The sequence below is a fragment of the Microcaecilia unicolor genome, chromosome 3, assembly GCF_901765095.1.
Source record: "Microcaecilia unicolor chromosome 3, aMicUni1.1, whole genome shotgun sequence".
Classification (NCBI taxonomy): domain Eukaryota; kingdom Metazoa; phylum Chordata; class Amphibia; order Gymnophiona; family Siphonopidae; genus Microcaecilia; species Microcaecilia unicolor.
Window position 1 is genome coordinate 104,392,793 of NC_044033.1, and position 16,832 is coordinate 104,409,624.

General features: G+C 48.7%; 1 protein-coding gene across 1 annotated transcript in view; it reads left to right on the forward strand.

Moving 5' to 3' along the window:
• RALGAPA2 (Ral GTPase activating protein catalytic alpha subunit 2) overlaps positions 1-16,832 on the forward strand; it is an 898,249-nt gene that overhangs the window by 501,355 nt on the left and 380,062 nt on the right. Inside the window, 1 exon segment of the mRNA XM_030196220.1 lies at positions 9,759-9,882. Coding sequence (XP_030052080.1) covers positions 9,759-9,882 — 124 coding nt within the window.

Below are 16,832 nucleotides of genomic sequence, written 5' to 3' on the forward strand. Positions count from 1 at the left end.
CTGCAGGACCGGAGCTGTGATACTCGGTCTAGTGAGGTAAGAGTGTTTTCTGACTCCTCCGGGGTGGGCCCACGATCAGGACGTTTTTGGCGCGACCCGCCATTTTTTAATTTTACCGCCGTATTTGGCAATGGCTGCGGAGACTGTAAAGCGCTGTTCTAAATGTGGCAAGTGCAAATCAGCAGCGGGGCGGGACTGGTGGTTGGGAGGCGGGAAATACTGCTGGGCAGACTTGTACGGTCTGTGCCCTGAAAAAGGCAGGTACAAATCAAGGTAAGGATACACATATGCGTTTATCTTGTTGGGCAGACTGGATGGACTGTGCAGGTCTTTTTCTGCCGTCATCTACTATGTTACTATGTAATTCGTGCTGTACGGACGGTAGAGCCGGCCCGAGCATGGCGAGCGGCGATCTTTTGCACTCTGAGCTGGCAGCAGACGCCATTTTGGATTTTCCACATGGCGCGGCCTCCGTTGCAATGGAGAGCCCTTAATCCGGGGGGAGGGGGTCCTCTGAGTGAGGCTAATAATAGAACTGATAGCCCTGGGCAGGATCCGGGCAGTCAGGGAGTGGTTTTCTCCCCTGATTTTGTAAAGTGATGCATTTAGGGAGTAGAAACCCACGAGAGACTAATGTGTTAGGCGGTGAGAGTCTGATAGGTACTGAGGGGGGGAGAGGGATCTTGGGGTGATAGTATCCGAGGATCTGAAGGCGACGAAACAGTGTGACAAGGCTGTGGCCTTAGAGAGAAGGTTGCTAGGCTGTATAGAGAGAGGTGTGATCAGCAGAAGAAAGGAAGTGTTGATGCCCCTGTACAAGTCGTTGGTGAGGCCCCACCTGGAGTATTGTGTTCAGTTTTGGAGGCCATACCTTGCGAAGGATGTTAAAAAAATGGAAGCGGTACAAAGAAAAGCTACGAGAATGGTATGGGATTTGCGTTCCAAGACGTATGAGCAAAGACTTGCTGACCTGAACATGTATACCCTGGAGGAAAGGAGGAACAGGGGTGATATGATACAGACGTTCAAATACTTGAAAGGTATTAATCCGCAAACAAATCTTTTCCGGAGATGGGAAGGCGGTAGAACGAGAGGACATGAAATGAGATTGAAGGGGGGCAGACTCAAAAAAGATGTCAGGAAGTATTTTTTCACGGAGAGGGTGGTGGATGCTTGGAATGCCCTCCCGCGGGAGGTGGTGGAGATGAAAACGGTAACGGAATTCAAACATGCGTGGGATATGCATAAAGGAATCCTGTGCAGTAGGAATAGATCCTCAGAAGCTTAGCCAAAATTGGGTGGCGGAGCAGGTGGGGGAAGAGAGGTTGGTGGTTGGGAGGCGAGGATAGTGGAGGGCAGACTTATACGGTCTGTGCCAGAGCCGGTGATGGGAGGCAGGACTGGTGGTTGGGAGGCGGGAAATACTGCTGGACAGACTTGTACAGTCTGTGCCCTGAAAAAGGCAGGTACAAATCAAGGTAAGGTATACACATATGAGTTTATCTTGTTGGGCAGACTGGATGGACCATGCAGGTCCTTTTCTGCCGTCATCTACTATGTTACTATGTTTTAATGCTGCATAGGGCGTACATGCTTAAAAGAGCTCTTCCACAGGGATCTTCGGACCCTCTGCCTGCCCCCCCCCCCCCCCCCCCCCCCCCCCCCCCCCGGTGGATCCTGGCCTTTTGGAGTTGGCTTTGCCTGTTTCTTATCCTCCTGATAAACACAGAAGGGCTAATTCCCCTTCTGAGTGTGGCGCACCCCCCTTCCCCCCCGTAGTCGGGCTATGAGGATTCTGAGGTGTCTGGCAGAACTTCTTGGGCTGAGGAGCCAGAGTCGGGTGCAGAATTGCCACAGGAGCTGCTTGATCCGTCTGCGGTGAGGATTTTCCACCGCGAGGAGCTGCCAGCACTTATTTCAGATGCCTTACAAGCCCTCTCGATTGAAGATCCTGGGAATGGCACAGCCTCTGCTGTTAATCCAAGGATGGCTAGTACCAGAAAGCCTGCTCGAGCCTTTCTTTTGCATAACTCCATCCAAGAGCTTATTTCGGCTTAATGGGCTGACCCCGAGGGACCTTTGAAGGTTGCCAGGGCTATGGGGCAATTATACCCAATGAGTGAGGAACATTTGGCTCGCTTTGCAATGCCTAAAGTGGATGCCCTGGTCATGGCTGTGACAAAGAGAACTAGCCTCCCTGTTGAAGGAGGTGTTGCCCTGAAGGATATTCAAGACCGTAGGCTTGATTTAGCTCTGAAGCGGTCCTTTGATTTGGCAGGTCTCACTGTTCGGGCGTCTGCATGCAGTTGTTATGCTGCTAGAGCCTGCCTGGCTTGGTTACAGCAGGCAGTGGAACAGCCCGGTGATGGAGCGGAGACCTTATCTGAAGTGGCTCTGTGGATGGAGTCGGCCTTGTCCTTTTTGGCTGACGCCCTTTATGATATGGTCAGAGCTTCGGCTAAACAAATGGCTGTAGCAGTGGCAGCTCGCCGCACTCTTTGGCTACGACATTGGGCGGCGGACATGGCCTCTAAGCAAAGGTTGTTGAAGTTGCCCTTTCAAGGCCTTCTCCTGTTTGGTGAGGAGCTGGAAAACATTGTTAAAGGCCTGGGGGATTCCAAACCTCAGCGCTTGCCCGAAGATAGGCCGAAGCCTTCCTCTAAGGGTCAGGCGGTCCGCTCCTCTTACAGACCTCACTTCCGTGAAGCTAGAAGGTACCGCCCGGGGCGTGCTGCTGGGTTCACTTCGCGTGCCCACTTTCAGCAGAGAAACTCCTTTCGCTCGGACAAATGTTCCGCAGCCGCCGGTTCAAGGCCTGAAGTTCAGGGGCAACCCTCTCAATGATGGTGCGCCGGCCCCCTCCTCGTTTCCTGTCATCGGAGGAAGACTTTCCCTCTTTTTCGAGGAGTGGGCCAAAATCTCCGCAGATCAGTGGGTCTTGGACCTGATCAGAGACGGATACCGAATAGAATTCGATGCCCCGGTGAGAGTATTTGTGGAATCCCGATGCGGTTCTGCCGCCAAACGGGTGGCGGTAGAGGAGACTTTGCACAGTCTATGCCAGATAGGGGCTGTGACCCCGGTGCCTCCCGCCGAACAAGGTTTAGGCCACTACTCCATTTACTTTGTGGTGCCACGAAAAGGCGGGTCTTTTCGCCCGATCCTGGACTTAAAAGAGCTAAACAAGTCCTTAAGAGTGCGGCATTTTCACATGGAAACCCTGTGCTCCATCATTGCGGCGGTACAGCCAGGAGAGTTTCTCACGTCTCTGGACCTTAAAGAAGCTTACTTGCACATACCAATTTGGCCCCCGCACCAGAAGTTTCTGCGGTTTGCGGTGTTGGGAAAACATTTCCAGTTTCGGGCCTTGCCTTTTGGCCTCGCCACAGCTCCCCGAACCTTCTCCAAGGTAATGGTGGTAGTAGCTGCCTTTCTTAGGCAAGAGGGTATCCAGGTTCACCCGTACCTAGACGACTGGCTCATCAGAGCAGACTCAGAAAAAGAGAGTCATCTAGCTACAGCCAGAGTGGTTTCAGTCCTTCAGTCTCTGGGCTGGATCGTCAATATGGCCAAAAGTTACCTGACCCCCTCGCATTCTCTAGAATATTTGGGGGCCAGGTTCGACACAGCCTCGGGCTATGTGTTTCTTCCCGAGCAAAGGCGGTGCAAGCTTCAGAATCAGGTCCGTCTGCTCCTGAGGATGCCCCGCCCGCGAGCTTGGGACATTGTCCAGCTGTTGGGATCGATGACGGCCACCTTGGAAGGGGTGCCATGGGCGAGAGCGCACCTGAGACCTCTACAGTATTCTTTACTTCAACGATGGTCTCCAGTATCTCAGGATTATCAGTGCAGACTTTCTTGGCTCCCTGTGGCCTGCCTCAGTATGGAGTGGTGGCTCTCGGACAGCATGTTGTGGCAGGGAATGCCGCTGGCGCTCCCCGATTGGTGCCTAGTGGTGAGAGATGCCAGCCTGAAGGGCTGGGGCGCACATTGCACATTGCCAGGCTTCTCCACCACCGCCAACTGCAGGCTCCGCTCATTCTGCCTTGCCTCACCCTATGCTTGGAACAACCTTCCTGAACCCTTACGCCAAGCCCCCTCCCTGCCCATCTTCAAGTCTTTGCTTAAAGCCCACCTCTTCAATGCTACGTTCGGTACCTAACCCTTACCGTTCAGTGAATCCAGACTGCCCCAATTTGACTGCCCCTATCGGACCGACCGTTCACTTGTCTATTAGATTGTAAGCTCTTTGAGCAGGGACTGTCTCTCTTTGTTAAATTGTACAGCGCTGTGTAACCCTAGTAGCGCTCTAGAAATGTTAAGTAGTAGTAGTAGTAGTAGAAGCATGCCCAGGGTCTGTGGACACCCGATGAGTCGGAGCGGTCTATCAACCGCCTGGAATTGAAAGCGATGTTTCTGGCACTTCTGGCCTTTCAAGTGACCCTGGAAGGATTGGCTGACCGAGTGATGTCGGACAGCACGACAGCAGTGGCCTACATAAATCAACAAGGCGGCACTCAGTGCAGAGCTGTAGCCGCGCAGGCCGAACAAATTTGCCACTGGGCCGAGCTGCATCTAAAGTTCCTGTCAGCAGCTCACATTGCAGGTCAGAGCAACGTGCAAGCCGACTATCTAAGCAGGCATCAAATCGATCCAGCGGAGTGGGAACTAGCAGACGATGTATTCCTGCAGATATGTGCCAAATGGGGCAAACCAGTGATGGATCTTATGGCGACCAGTTCCAATGCCAAAGTCTTGTGCTTATTCAGCAGACAAGAGGGATCCTCGCTCTGCCGGGTTGGATGCCTTGGCTCAACCCTGGCCCCTGGGCTTGCTGTATGTCTTCCCTCCGTGGCCCTTGATAGGGCGAGTGCTCCTGCGGATTCGGCTGCATCCAGGAGAAGTGGTGCTCATCGCCCCGGATTGGCCCAGGAGGCCTTGGTATGCGGACCTCCGACAGATGCTGTTGGAGGCTCCCTTTCCGTTACCTCTGGTTCCGCACCTGTTGTCACAGGGTCCGGTGGCCATGGAGGACGCCTGCCGCTTTGGTCTTATGGCATGGCGATTGAGAGGGCGCAATTGAGAGATAAAGGCTACTCAAATAAGGTAATTTCCACTCTCCTGCAGGCCCGTAAGCGCTCCACTTCCGTGGCTTATGCCAGGATTTGGCGCCAGTTTGAAGTCTGGTGTGTTTCAAGAGCATTTTCTCCATTGCGGGCTCCTGTTTCGCCGATTCTGGACGTTTTGCAGGATGGTGTACACAGAGGCTTGGCCTATAATTCCCTGCTGGTGCAATTGGCAGCATTGGCCTCCCTGCGTGGCAAGGTTGAAGGTGTGTCCTTAGCTGCTCATCCAGATGTGGCACGGTTTCTTAGAGGGGTGCTTCGGCTTGTCCTCCCGTGCGGGCACCTTGTCCAGCTTGGAACCTGGGGTTAGTATTGAAGGCTCTTCAGGGGGCTCCCTTTGAACCGCTTCGGCGTGCTTCAGAGAAAGATTTGACACTGAAGGCCATCTTTTTAGTGGCCATTACCTCAGCGAGACGGGTGTCAGAGCTCCAGGCACTGTCCTGTAGAGACCCTTTTCTGCAATTCTCAGAGTCACGGGTCACGGTTCGGACCGTGCCTTCCTTCATGCCTAAGGTGGTTTCAGCGTTTCACCTAAACCAGCCTGTTTTTCTTCCCTCCTTTGTTGAGGAGGAGTTTCCAGATTCATTTGGGCAGTTGCACCTTTTGGATGTGCGCAGGACTCTGTTGCAGTATCTGCGAATTACAAATTCTTTCAGGACCTCTAATCATCTTTTTGTGAGTTTGCAGGTCCTCGCAGAGGGTCTTCAGCGTCTAAAGCCACTATTGCCCGTTGGCTCAAAGAAGCTATCTTTTCAGCATATCTGCTGTCTGGCCGGGCTCCGCCTGAAGCCTTTAAGGCACATTCCACAAGAGCGATTTCCTCTTCCTGGGCGGAAACTGGAGCACTATCTCTTCATGAGATTTGCAGTGCTGCAACATGGGCTTCTAAGCTCTCTTTTGCCCGACATTACAGGCTGGATGTGACTGGCAGGAGGGATGCGTGTTTTGGAGCACAGGTGCTAGCGCGTGGTATGGCTTGTTCCCACCCTATTTAGGGATTGATTTGTTACATCCCATACGTAATGGCTTCATCTGCTTGATGACAAGGAAGGGAAAATTAGGTTCTTACCATGATAATTTTCTTTCCTTTAGTCATAGCAGATGAAGCCATGAGCCCTCCCTGTATGATTGTCTGTATTGCAGTGATTCTGATTTTAGGTGCTGTTCTTGTTTCCTGAAGTTATATTCCTTCCTTGAGGAGTCTGAAAACAGTCTTCAGGATTCTTGTTACAGTTATAGGAGGATGAGTTCATTCCCTCCAGTTCATGTTTTGGGAGGATGAGTTTGTTCCCTCCAGGAGGATGCAAGTATTCCCTCCGTTTATACAAAGTGGAGGTTGAGTTTATTCCCTCCAGGAGGATGAGTTCATTCCCTCCTTTTTTGAGTTTATGCCCTTGTTAAGGGACCATCGTTCGCTGTGAGGAAAGTTCATGTTATTTCCATTGCGGTTTGCCATACTGCTTTGGAAGCTTCAAATACTAAAGAGGCAGTGGAGCTAGCTGGCCATGAGGCACTGTGAAAAGTTGAGTGCTCTCTATCTCCCCCTGCTGGTTGATGGACACAACCCATACGTAATGGCTTCATCTGCTATGACTAAAGGAAAGAAAATTATCATGGTAAGAGCCTAATTTTCCCATATGTTGAAGAAGGCATTGAGTCTAATAAAATACAAATTCAGCAGGAAACAGCAATGTAGAATCCCTATGAATAGAAATTCCATGTATGAAAGGAAAGAAAATGTCATTAGGGCTGTACTATCATCCACCAGGCCAGAACAGACAGATGATGAAATGTTAACAGAAATTAGGGAATCTAGCAAATTTGGCAACAGTATTATTTAATTTAACGCATTTTGATACATGAGCCTATACATAGGCATAGAGTGGTTCACACACAAATATCTGTACAGGTACTTTCTGTTCTAAATGGGCTCAAACTCTAAGTATTATTTGTATCTGCAGTGGGAGGGTTAAATGACTTGCCCAGGGTCACAAAGAGCTGCAGTGGGAATCAAAACCAGTTCCCCAGGATCTCAGCCCACCACACACTATTAGGTTGCTCCTCCACTCCAGGGGCAATGGAGGGTTAAGTGACTTGCCCAGGGTCATAAGGCCCTGCAGTGGGACTCAAACCAATTTCTCCAGGATCTCAACCCACTGCCCAAATCATTAGGTAGCAGCGGGAATTGAACCCAGTTCACTAGGTCCACAACCTGCTGCACCTAACCACTCTGCCATTATTACCTTGGAGGAAAGGGTTTAAATCTATAACTTTACAATATAACAAAAACAGGGAAAAGAAAAAAGGGGTATGGGATGCCTCCATATTCATCCACCCAATTTATAGATATTCTGGTTGTAAAAGAAACAGCATAATCCTCGGTCATCCCAGCTCTGCCACATATATTGAATCATGTCCCCAAGTGGAGTAAAAAAAAACACAAAAACAGCTAAGAAACTCCACCTGGACAAATAATCCCACTATGTTCTAAGGTAGAAAACTGTACATTCAAGTTATGTTCAGAATGGTTTGTTTTGCTTTCGGTGGTTCAGTGGAAAAACACTTTTAGTCAATTACCCCAATATTAACTGGATAAATGTTATATCAGAAAATGCTAAGGAGGTTAAATTCCTAGATAATATAAATGACTGCATATGTTTCAGGAATCAACAAGAGGGGGGGGGGGGCGGAAGCTATTGTAGATCTAGTTGTTAGTGATGTGAGAGGTAATATTGCTGGATCCACTAGGCAATAGTGATCATAACATGATCAAATTTGAGTTAATAACTGGAGTGAAGACACTAATGAAATCTACTATTTAAGCATTTAACCTTTGAAAGGGCAACTATGATAAAATAAGGAAAATGGCTTTAAATAGGCTGAAAGGAACAGCCACAATGGGTAGGAATTTAAATCAAGGCTAGACGACATTTAAAAATACCATCTTGGAAGCCCAGCCCAAATGTTTTCAACATATTAAAAAAGATGGAAAGAAGAGCAAATGACAGTGAAAGAAGCTATTAGAACCAAACAAACATATTTGAAAAAAATTGGAAAAGGATCTGAGTGAAGAAAACAGCAAGCAGCATAAGCACTGGCAAGTTAGAAGCAAAGCATTGATAAGGAAGGCTAAAAGAGAATATGAAATTAAACTCTGGAATTCGTTGCCAGAGAATGTGGTAAAGGCGGTTAGCTTAGCAGGGTTTTAAAGGGGTCTGGACAGCTTCCTAATGGAAAAGTCCATAGACCATTATTAAGTTGACTTGGAGAAGATCCACTGCTTATTTCTGGGATAAGCAGCATAAAATGTATTGAGTTTTCTGGGATCTTGCCAGGTATTTGTGACCTGGATTGGCCACTGTTTTGAAACAGGATGCTGGGCTTGATGGACCTTAGGTCTGTCCCATTGTGGCAATACTTATGTAACTTGCCATAGAACAGAAACATCTAGTAACAACTTTTTCAAGTATATTAGAAGCAGAAAGCCTGTAAGGGAGTCAGTGGGACTATTAGATCATTAAGGAGTAAAAGCAGCACTTAGGGAAGACAAGGCCATAGCAGAGACACTAAATGAATTCATTGCTTTGGTCTTTACTGAGGAGAATGTAAGAGAGGTATCTGTGCCAGTAATGATATTTAAAGGTGACCAGATGGTATAAACCCCAGGGTACTGAAGGAGCTCAGAAATGAAACTGCAGATCTCCTGTTGGTAATCTGTAACCTCTCATTAAAATTATCCATGGTACATGAAAACTGGAAGGTGGTGCATGAATATAATGCCAGTTTTTAAAAAGAGTTTCAAGAATTATCTGGAAAATTTCAGAACAGTAAGCCTGACCTCGGTGCTGAGCAAAATGATAGAGAAATGCTTGCATCAGGAGTCATAACATCTGGAGAGTCTCAAAGACAGACTTAGTAGCTTCATTAAGGATGTAGATTTCTTGAAAATATAAACAAAGTATAACAGAGCATTATTGTATGGAGATCGAACAGCAGAAGTAAATAAATGGCCGCAACGTGTTGCTGACTTTATTAATATTAAGAAAGAAAAAAGAAAGATAGTAGGTGCCATCAAAATAGTGGGACTAACATTGGTCAAAAGCTGTTCTAAATTCACCTGCTTAGCTATGCGGGTTCCAGTATCAGCATACTTGCTAGCTCCTCCCTAACACTGCTCCCAGTAGCACCCCTGAACTGCCCACTTTTTTTTTTGGGGGGGGGGTCAGATGATATTCACGGCACTGCCCGATTAAGTGCCGCTGAATATCAGTGGATAGGTAACCTCAGATGATTTAAGCAGGCAGAAGCTTCTCCTGGCTGCCTAAATCACTTTAAATATCAGCCAGTTTGTGTGTAAATGTGTGTTCCTCCAATGCTGTGCCCAAATTTTACTCATGGTGCACATGCACTGGCAAATTACAAGTCATCAATTCTATACATATACCCTAAAAATCGTGCCCGAGGAAAGAGGCCATATTCACGTAAATGACTAAAGCAATGCCATTTGCATGCATTCTTATCATCTGAAACTATGTGACATAAAATTATCTTCTCTATAGGTGATAATTTTAAGTGCAGTAGTTTATTTCCCGTGAAAAACAACTTTTCCCTTTCCATTCCTACTAACTACAGCCGTGAAACCCACAAGATTGCTGTGTTCTATATTGCTGAAGGACAAGAAGACAAATTCTCAATTCTGTCTAACACTGGAGGAAGTCAAGCTTATGAGGATTTTGTTGCTGGACTAGGCTGGGAGGTAAGTAAGGAAAATACCATCATTGTGTTTTTTGAAATTTGTTATTTAAACATAAGGTGTATATGCAATTTATCTAATTGGCTAGCAGGCCTCAACAAATTTTCACAGAATCTTGGAGCCAGTAGCAGCCACCTCTCCAGTTTCTCCCTCCCCGTCCTTCTAACATTGTGCCCAGTAAAGTTGTGGGGGAGGAATCCTCTTCCAGATCAGTAGTAGCTCTTTTGGAAACTGGCTTACTGAGGGCTGTTTTCCTATTTTATTTCTGTGGGCACAGAAACTTTACTAAATCAGTGTCTTACAGTTCTCCTGCAAATAACATTCTGTCAGTTGTGTGATGAGCACTATCCAGATAGGTGAAGCAAAGGAGCAATTGCCTCTGTTTCATGTGTCACCAAAACCTTGGTCCCCACCAATCTCTCTCTCACTCACACAAACCCCCCTCCCCATGGACTTCATTCGGTCTCTCACATACACTCGTCCCCCAGCCTTTACCCATTCTCTCACATGCTCATACCCACCCCCTCATCCTTTACCCAGTCTCTCACTCACTCATACCTGCCCCCAGCCTTTACCCAGTCTCTCACTCACTCATACCTGCCTTTACCCAGTCTCTCACTCACTCATACCCACCCCCAGGCTTCACCCAGTCTCCCACTTGCTCATAGCCATCCCCCAACCTTCACTCACTCTCTCAACGCCCCCAGCCTTTACCCAGTCGCTCACTGGCTCAAACCCACCCACCAGCCTTCACCCAGTCTCTTACTTGCTCATACCCATCCCCAACCTCTCACTTGCTCATACCCATCCACAAGCCTTTACCTAGTTTCTCTCTCAACCCCCTCCTCAGCCTTCACCCTATTTCTCTCAACTCCTCCTCCTCAGCCTTCACCCAGTCTCTCTCAACCCCCCTCCTTAACCTTCACCTAGTCTTTTTCAACCCCCTCCTCAGCCTTCACCCACTCTCTCTCAACCCCGCCCCCTCAGCCTTTACCCAGTCTCTCTCTCAACCCCCCCCCCTCAGCCTTCACCCAGTCTCTCAACCCCTCTTCTCAGCCTTCACCCAGTCTCTTACTTAGCCTTCACTCATTCTCTCTGTCAACCCCCCCAGCCTTCACTTTATCTCTCTCTCTCTCTCTCTCTCTCTCTCAAGCGCCCCCTCACCCTTCACCCAATCTCTCTGTCAACCCCTCCCAGCCCTCACTTAGTCTCTCTCAACTCCCTCAGCATTCACCTAGTCTCTCTCTGTCAACCCCCTCAGCCTTCACCCAGTCTCTCCCTCAACCCCCACCCCCTCAGCCTTCAAACAAATCTCTCATCCTCTCTCAGCCTTCACTCAGTCTCTCTCTCTCCTCATCCAGTCTCTCTCTGTCAGCCCCCCTCAGCCTTCACAGTCTCTTGGCCCCCCTCAGCCTTCACTCAGTCTCTCTCTCTCAACCCCCCTCAGCCTTCACCCACTCTCTCAACCCCCCCTCAGCCTTCACCCACTCTCTCAACCCCCCTCAGCCTTCACTCAGTCTCTTTCTCAACCCCCCTCAGCCTTCACCCACTCTCTCAACCCCCTTCAACCTTCACCCAATCTCTCTCAGCCCCCCTTTCACCCAGTTTCTTTCTCAGCCCGCCTCAGCCTTCACCCAGTCTCTCAACCCCTCCACCCAGCCTTCACCCATTCTCGTGCTTGCTTGCACATACCACTTCTCACCAGCCTTCAACCAGTTCCTCTCTCAATCCTCCCATCAACCTTCATTTATTCTCTCAACCACATAAGCTTTCACCCAGTCTCTCTCTCAACCCACACAGCCTTCACCCAATCTTTGTCTCACACCCCTATCTGTCTTCACCCTATCTCTTTCCTTCAACCCCCTCTCAGCCTTCACCCACTCTCTCTCTCTCTCTCTCTCTCTCTCTCTCTCTCTCTCAACCCCCTCCTCATCCTTCACCTAGTGTCTTTCTCACTCACACATACCCATCCCCCAGCCTTACTACTACTACTACTTATCATTTCTAAAGTGCTACTAGACGTACGCAGCGAACATGAAGAGAGAGTCCCTACTCGACAGAGCTTAAAATCTAATTAGGACAGACAAACAGAACAAACAAGAGCTAAGGGAATATTAAAGTGAGGATGATAAAATAAGGGTTCTGAACAAGTGAATAAGGGTTAGGAGTTAAAAGCAGCATCAAAAGGTGGGCTTTTAGCTTAGATTTGAAGACGGCCAGAGATGGAGCTTGACGTACCGGCTCAGGAAGTCTATTCCAGGCATATGGTGCAGCTAGATAAAAGAAACGGAGTCTGGAGTTAGCAGTGGAGGAGAAGGGAGCAGATAAGAGAGATTTATCCAGTGAACGGAGTTCCCGGGGAGGAATGTAGGGAGCGATGAGAGTGGAGAGGTACTGAGGAGCTGCAGAGTGAATGCACTTATAGGTAAATAAGAGGAGTTTGAACTGTATGCGGAAATGGATAGGAAGCTAATGAAGTGACTTGAGGAGAGGGCTAATATGAGCATAACGACACTGGCTGAATATTAGTCGTGCAGCAGAATTTTGAACAGATTGAAGAGGAGAGAGATGGCTATGTGGGAGGCCTGTGAGAAGCAAGTTGCTTAGTCTAAGCGACAGGTGATAAGAGTGTGGATGTGGGTTCTGGTAGTGTGCTCAGAAAGGAAAGGGCGAATTTTGCTGATATTATAGAGAAAGAAAAGCCTTCACCCGGTCTCTCACTTGCTCATACCCGTCCCCCAGCCTTCATCCCATCTCTCACTTGCTCATACCCTTCCCCTAGTCTCTCACTCGCTCATACCGCCCCCCCCCCCCAGCCTTCACCCAGCCTCTCACTCCTTCATACATATCCCCCCAACCTTCACCCAGTCTCTCTCTCTGTCACGCCTCCGGCGCTGCAGGTTGATGGTGAGCCCCTGTGCCGCCTCCAGAGAGAGACTGGTGATCTACAAGCCTGAAGAAGCTTCACCTATACCGACCACCGTTCCCCGAGGGTTGAGTCCTCAGACTTGAGTGGCCAGCAGGACTTGAGAGAATGCCCGGAGAGTACCTGGACAAGCGGATACCTGGGCACAGACACAGGCATGGTGGCAGAATCCAGGCAAGATCAGGGTGACAGACAGTGTCGGAATCCAGCAAGGGTCAGGACAGGCAGCAAGCAGACAGCGTCAGGATCCAGCAAGGGGCAGGCAGACAGCGTCTGAATCCAGGCAAGGTCGCACAAACAATAGAGCTGACAATGAACAGACAAGGTCAGAATCCAGGAAGCACCAGCAAGAGAGCCCTTGCCCCTGTGCCAGCTACCAGGATGAAGGGACAGTAAAGGCACCACAGTGCGGCGGAAACACATGATCTGACAGGACGTGCCAACACAGTAGGTCGTCGTGACAGTCTCAAACCCCTCCCCAGCCTTCAACCACTCTCTCTCTCTCTCAACCCTCCCCTCAGCTTTCACTCAGTCTCTCTCTCAAACCCCTCCTCAGCCTTCACCTAGTCTCTCACTCAATCCCCCAGCCTTCACCCAGTCTCTCTCTCCCAGTCCCACAGCCTTTACTCAGTCTGTCTCTCACCCCCCCCCCCATGACTTTTCACCCAATCTTTCTCAAACCCCCCCCCCCCCACACATTCACCCAGTATATCTCAACCCCATCTCAGCCTTCACCCATTCTCTTGCTCTCTCCCCAACCTTCAACCAATTTCTCTCTTAATCTTCCCATCAGCCTTTACTCATTCTCTTTCTTCCCTCTCAGCCTACACCCAGTCTCTCTGTCTCAACTCCCTCTCTCAGCCTTCACCTACTCTCTTTTTCAAACCCTCCTCCTCATCCTTCACCTAGTTTCATCCTCACTCACACATACCCCGCCCCCTAGAGTTCACTCAGTCTCTCTCAAACCCACACAGCTTTTACCCACTCTCACTTGTTCATATCCACCCCTTAGCCTTACCTAAGTCTCTCTCAACCCCCCCCCAGCCTCCACCCAGACTCTCTCTCGACCGTCCCCCCTCAGCCTTCACCACCCAGTCTTGTTCTCAACCGCCCCCCCCCCCCAGTCTCTCTCTCAACTGTACGCCTTCAGCCAGTCTCTCTCTCAACTGTACGCCCTCAGCCTTCAGCCAGTCTCTCTCTCAACTGTACGCCCTCAGCCTTCAGCCAGTCTCTCTCTCAACCATCCCCCCTCAGCCTTCACCCAGTCTCTGTCTCAACCGTCACCCCGTAGCCTTCACCCACTCTGTCTCAACCATCACCCCCGCAGCCTTCACCTAGTCTCTCACTCGCTCATACCCATCCTCGGCCTTTACCAAGGCTCTCTCAGAACCCCTCAACCTTCATCTTACTTGCTTAAACTCGCCCCCCAGCCTTCACCCAGTCCATTGCTCACTCATACCCGCCCCCTTGCCTTCATCCAGTCTCTCTCAACCCTCCCCTCAGCCTTCACTCACTCTCAAGTCCCCCAGCCTTCACCCAGTGTCTCAACCCCCCCCCCCCCCCAGCCTTCACCTATCTATTCCTCACACATACCCGCCCCACCCTCCAGATTTCACCTAGTTTCTCAACCCCCCCCACCGGGTCTCTCAATTTCCCCCCCACCTAACCTTCACCCAGTCTATTGCTCGCTCGCACATACTCGCCCCCAGTTTCTTTCTCAATCCTCCTGTCAGTTCACTGAGTCTCTCTCAATCCTTCCGTCAGCCTTTATTCAGTCTCTGAAGCCCCCCTGAGCCTTCAGTCATGCTCTTGCTTGCTCACACATACTCGCCCCCCAGCCTACACCCAGTTTTTCTCTCAATCCTCCCATCAGCCTTCACTGAGTTCTCTCTCAACCCCTATTCTTTACCCATTCTCTCTCTCAAACCCCTCCTCATCCTTCACCGAGTCTCTCTCTCAACCCCCTCTAGTCTTCACCCAGTCTCTCAACTCCCCCTCAGCATTCACCTTTTAAAATTGAGTATGACTGAGTGCTTACATTTTACCTCCCCCCCCCCCCCCCCCCCCCCCCCCCACCGTTTCATGTTAAATCTTTTTTTATTGAAATGCAAATAAATATTCAAGGCACAAAGAAATACCTTGTTTAACTAACTAAAACAATAGCATGTCTGACTCACCTCCCACCCATCCCAGCTATAGTTCCCCAGCTTCTCAAACAGCATAAACATGAACTAGTCGGATCATACCAGGTGACATATACAGCTTAGACTGAATCAGATCATTCAAATTATCATACCAGTAAGTGAGGAACTTGGTCTTTTATAGCTCCCCACCCAGATTAATAACATCAACAAGAATCTATACTCCCCTCCTCCACCCCCTACTCCCTCCCGTTTAAATGATTAATTTTGATGAAGCTCAATGGGTCAACTACAGAGGCATCTGGTTCAAGATTAAGCTACGTGTTGGAGCCCTATGTCCAATCCTGTTAACGATTGGACATACGGCTCCCAAACAGCCCAAAATCTCTGTTTCCTCTTCAAAGTATAGCAATCATCTCGAGCCTCCAAACCCATTAAGGTATGCAGTACAGTTCTCCAATTCCAATATTTGGACGGTGCATTCAGTGTCCAATGTTGCATAAAGTATTTTTTTACCTACAGTGCTATCTTTATACAGAAATAAATGTTCTGCCTGCTGAAGCAGTCCCCACATGTCCAAAAAGTATGTGTCTGGGGGAAAAGATCTATAGATCTATGCAGCAATACTGTCTGATGAAGGGCAACTTCACAGCGCATGTTCTAAGGTGTCCTCTGATAAGCCACATTTAATACATATGTCTGTTGAGAGGCATCCTGCATAGTAAGCTTGTTTTAGACAAATACACGCTAGTAACAATCCTGTATTGATTTTCCCTATACTGAGCGCTATGTATAGATATGGGAATCATCTGCAAGAATTTAAGTATGTCACCCTCTCAGAATCCCAACCCCAATTCATCATTCCATGTCTGGGTCAGGTGTGCATAGCTCCTGTTTGGCCACACTAAGACAGTTGCTCTATATAGACTAGAAACTGTGCATTGAGAGTTTCTTGAGGGCTCCCTGAGGGAAATAAAATTTGTTTTAATAACTGGAACATACCTCTAGAGCATTCATGCCTCAGAAGATGCTGCACGTAAGTGGAGACTTGCAGATATGTATAATGTGCAACCTAGATCCCAAGTTTTGTTGTAACACCTCTATAGATTTCAATATGCCCATTTCTAGTAAGAGATCTGCTACATAAACCACCCCTTTAGATGCCCAGCGATGAAAAATCCCCATCTCCATTCCCAGACCAAAAGCTTAAGTTTCTGTACAAGAAGGATTCTGGTGCAATAAAGTTGCCAAGTATTGCCAGGTGAGTCTCATAGGGTGTAACAGTGTGTGCCGTCGCCAGTGCTTAGGGACATTTCGAAAGGCTATATGAAGAAGATAGTGAGGGTGAAGTGGCCGGAATAGGTTCTGTTCTATCTCCTCCATTGCGTGTAATCTTCTGAGCCCAACTCCCAATCCAGTAGGTGCCTAAGCAGGCATGCCCAGTTGTATAAATTTAGGTTTGGTAGGCCAAGCCACCCCCCTTCCTCCAGCCGCCATATAATTGCTCCAACTGAACGTTTGGTTTCTTAACACCCCAGCAAAATCGAGACAGCATCTTCCTAAGCTTTCTGATATCCTTTTCTAATATATATAGTGAAGGTGTTGAAATACATATAACCACCTAAGGAATAAAATCATACTCTAAAGACTAATCCTGCCGCTTATCAAAATGGGCAAATTATTCCAGAGGGTTAATTGTTGGCAAATGTGTTGGAGCAACAGATCCATATTAAGTCTGTATAGGCATTGAGTGTCAGCTGTAAGTAATATTCCCAGATAAGTAAATCCATCTATAGTTGGAAACTTCCCAACCCACCATCTCCTGAGGTCTGGATTTGTAGGCAACCCTTTTGATTTGTTCATATTGTTCCTAAGGCCCGAAAACG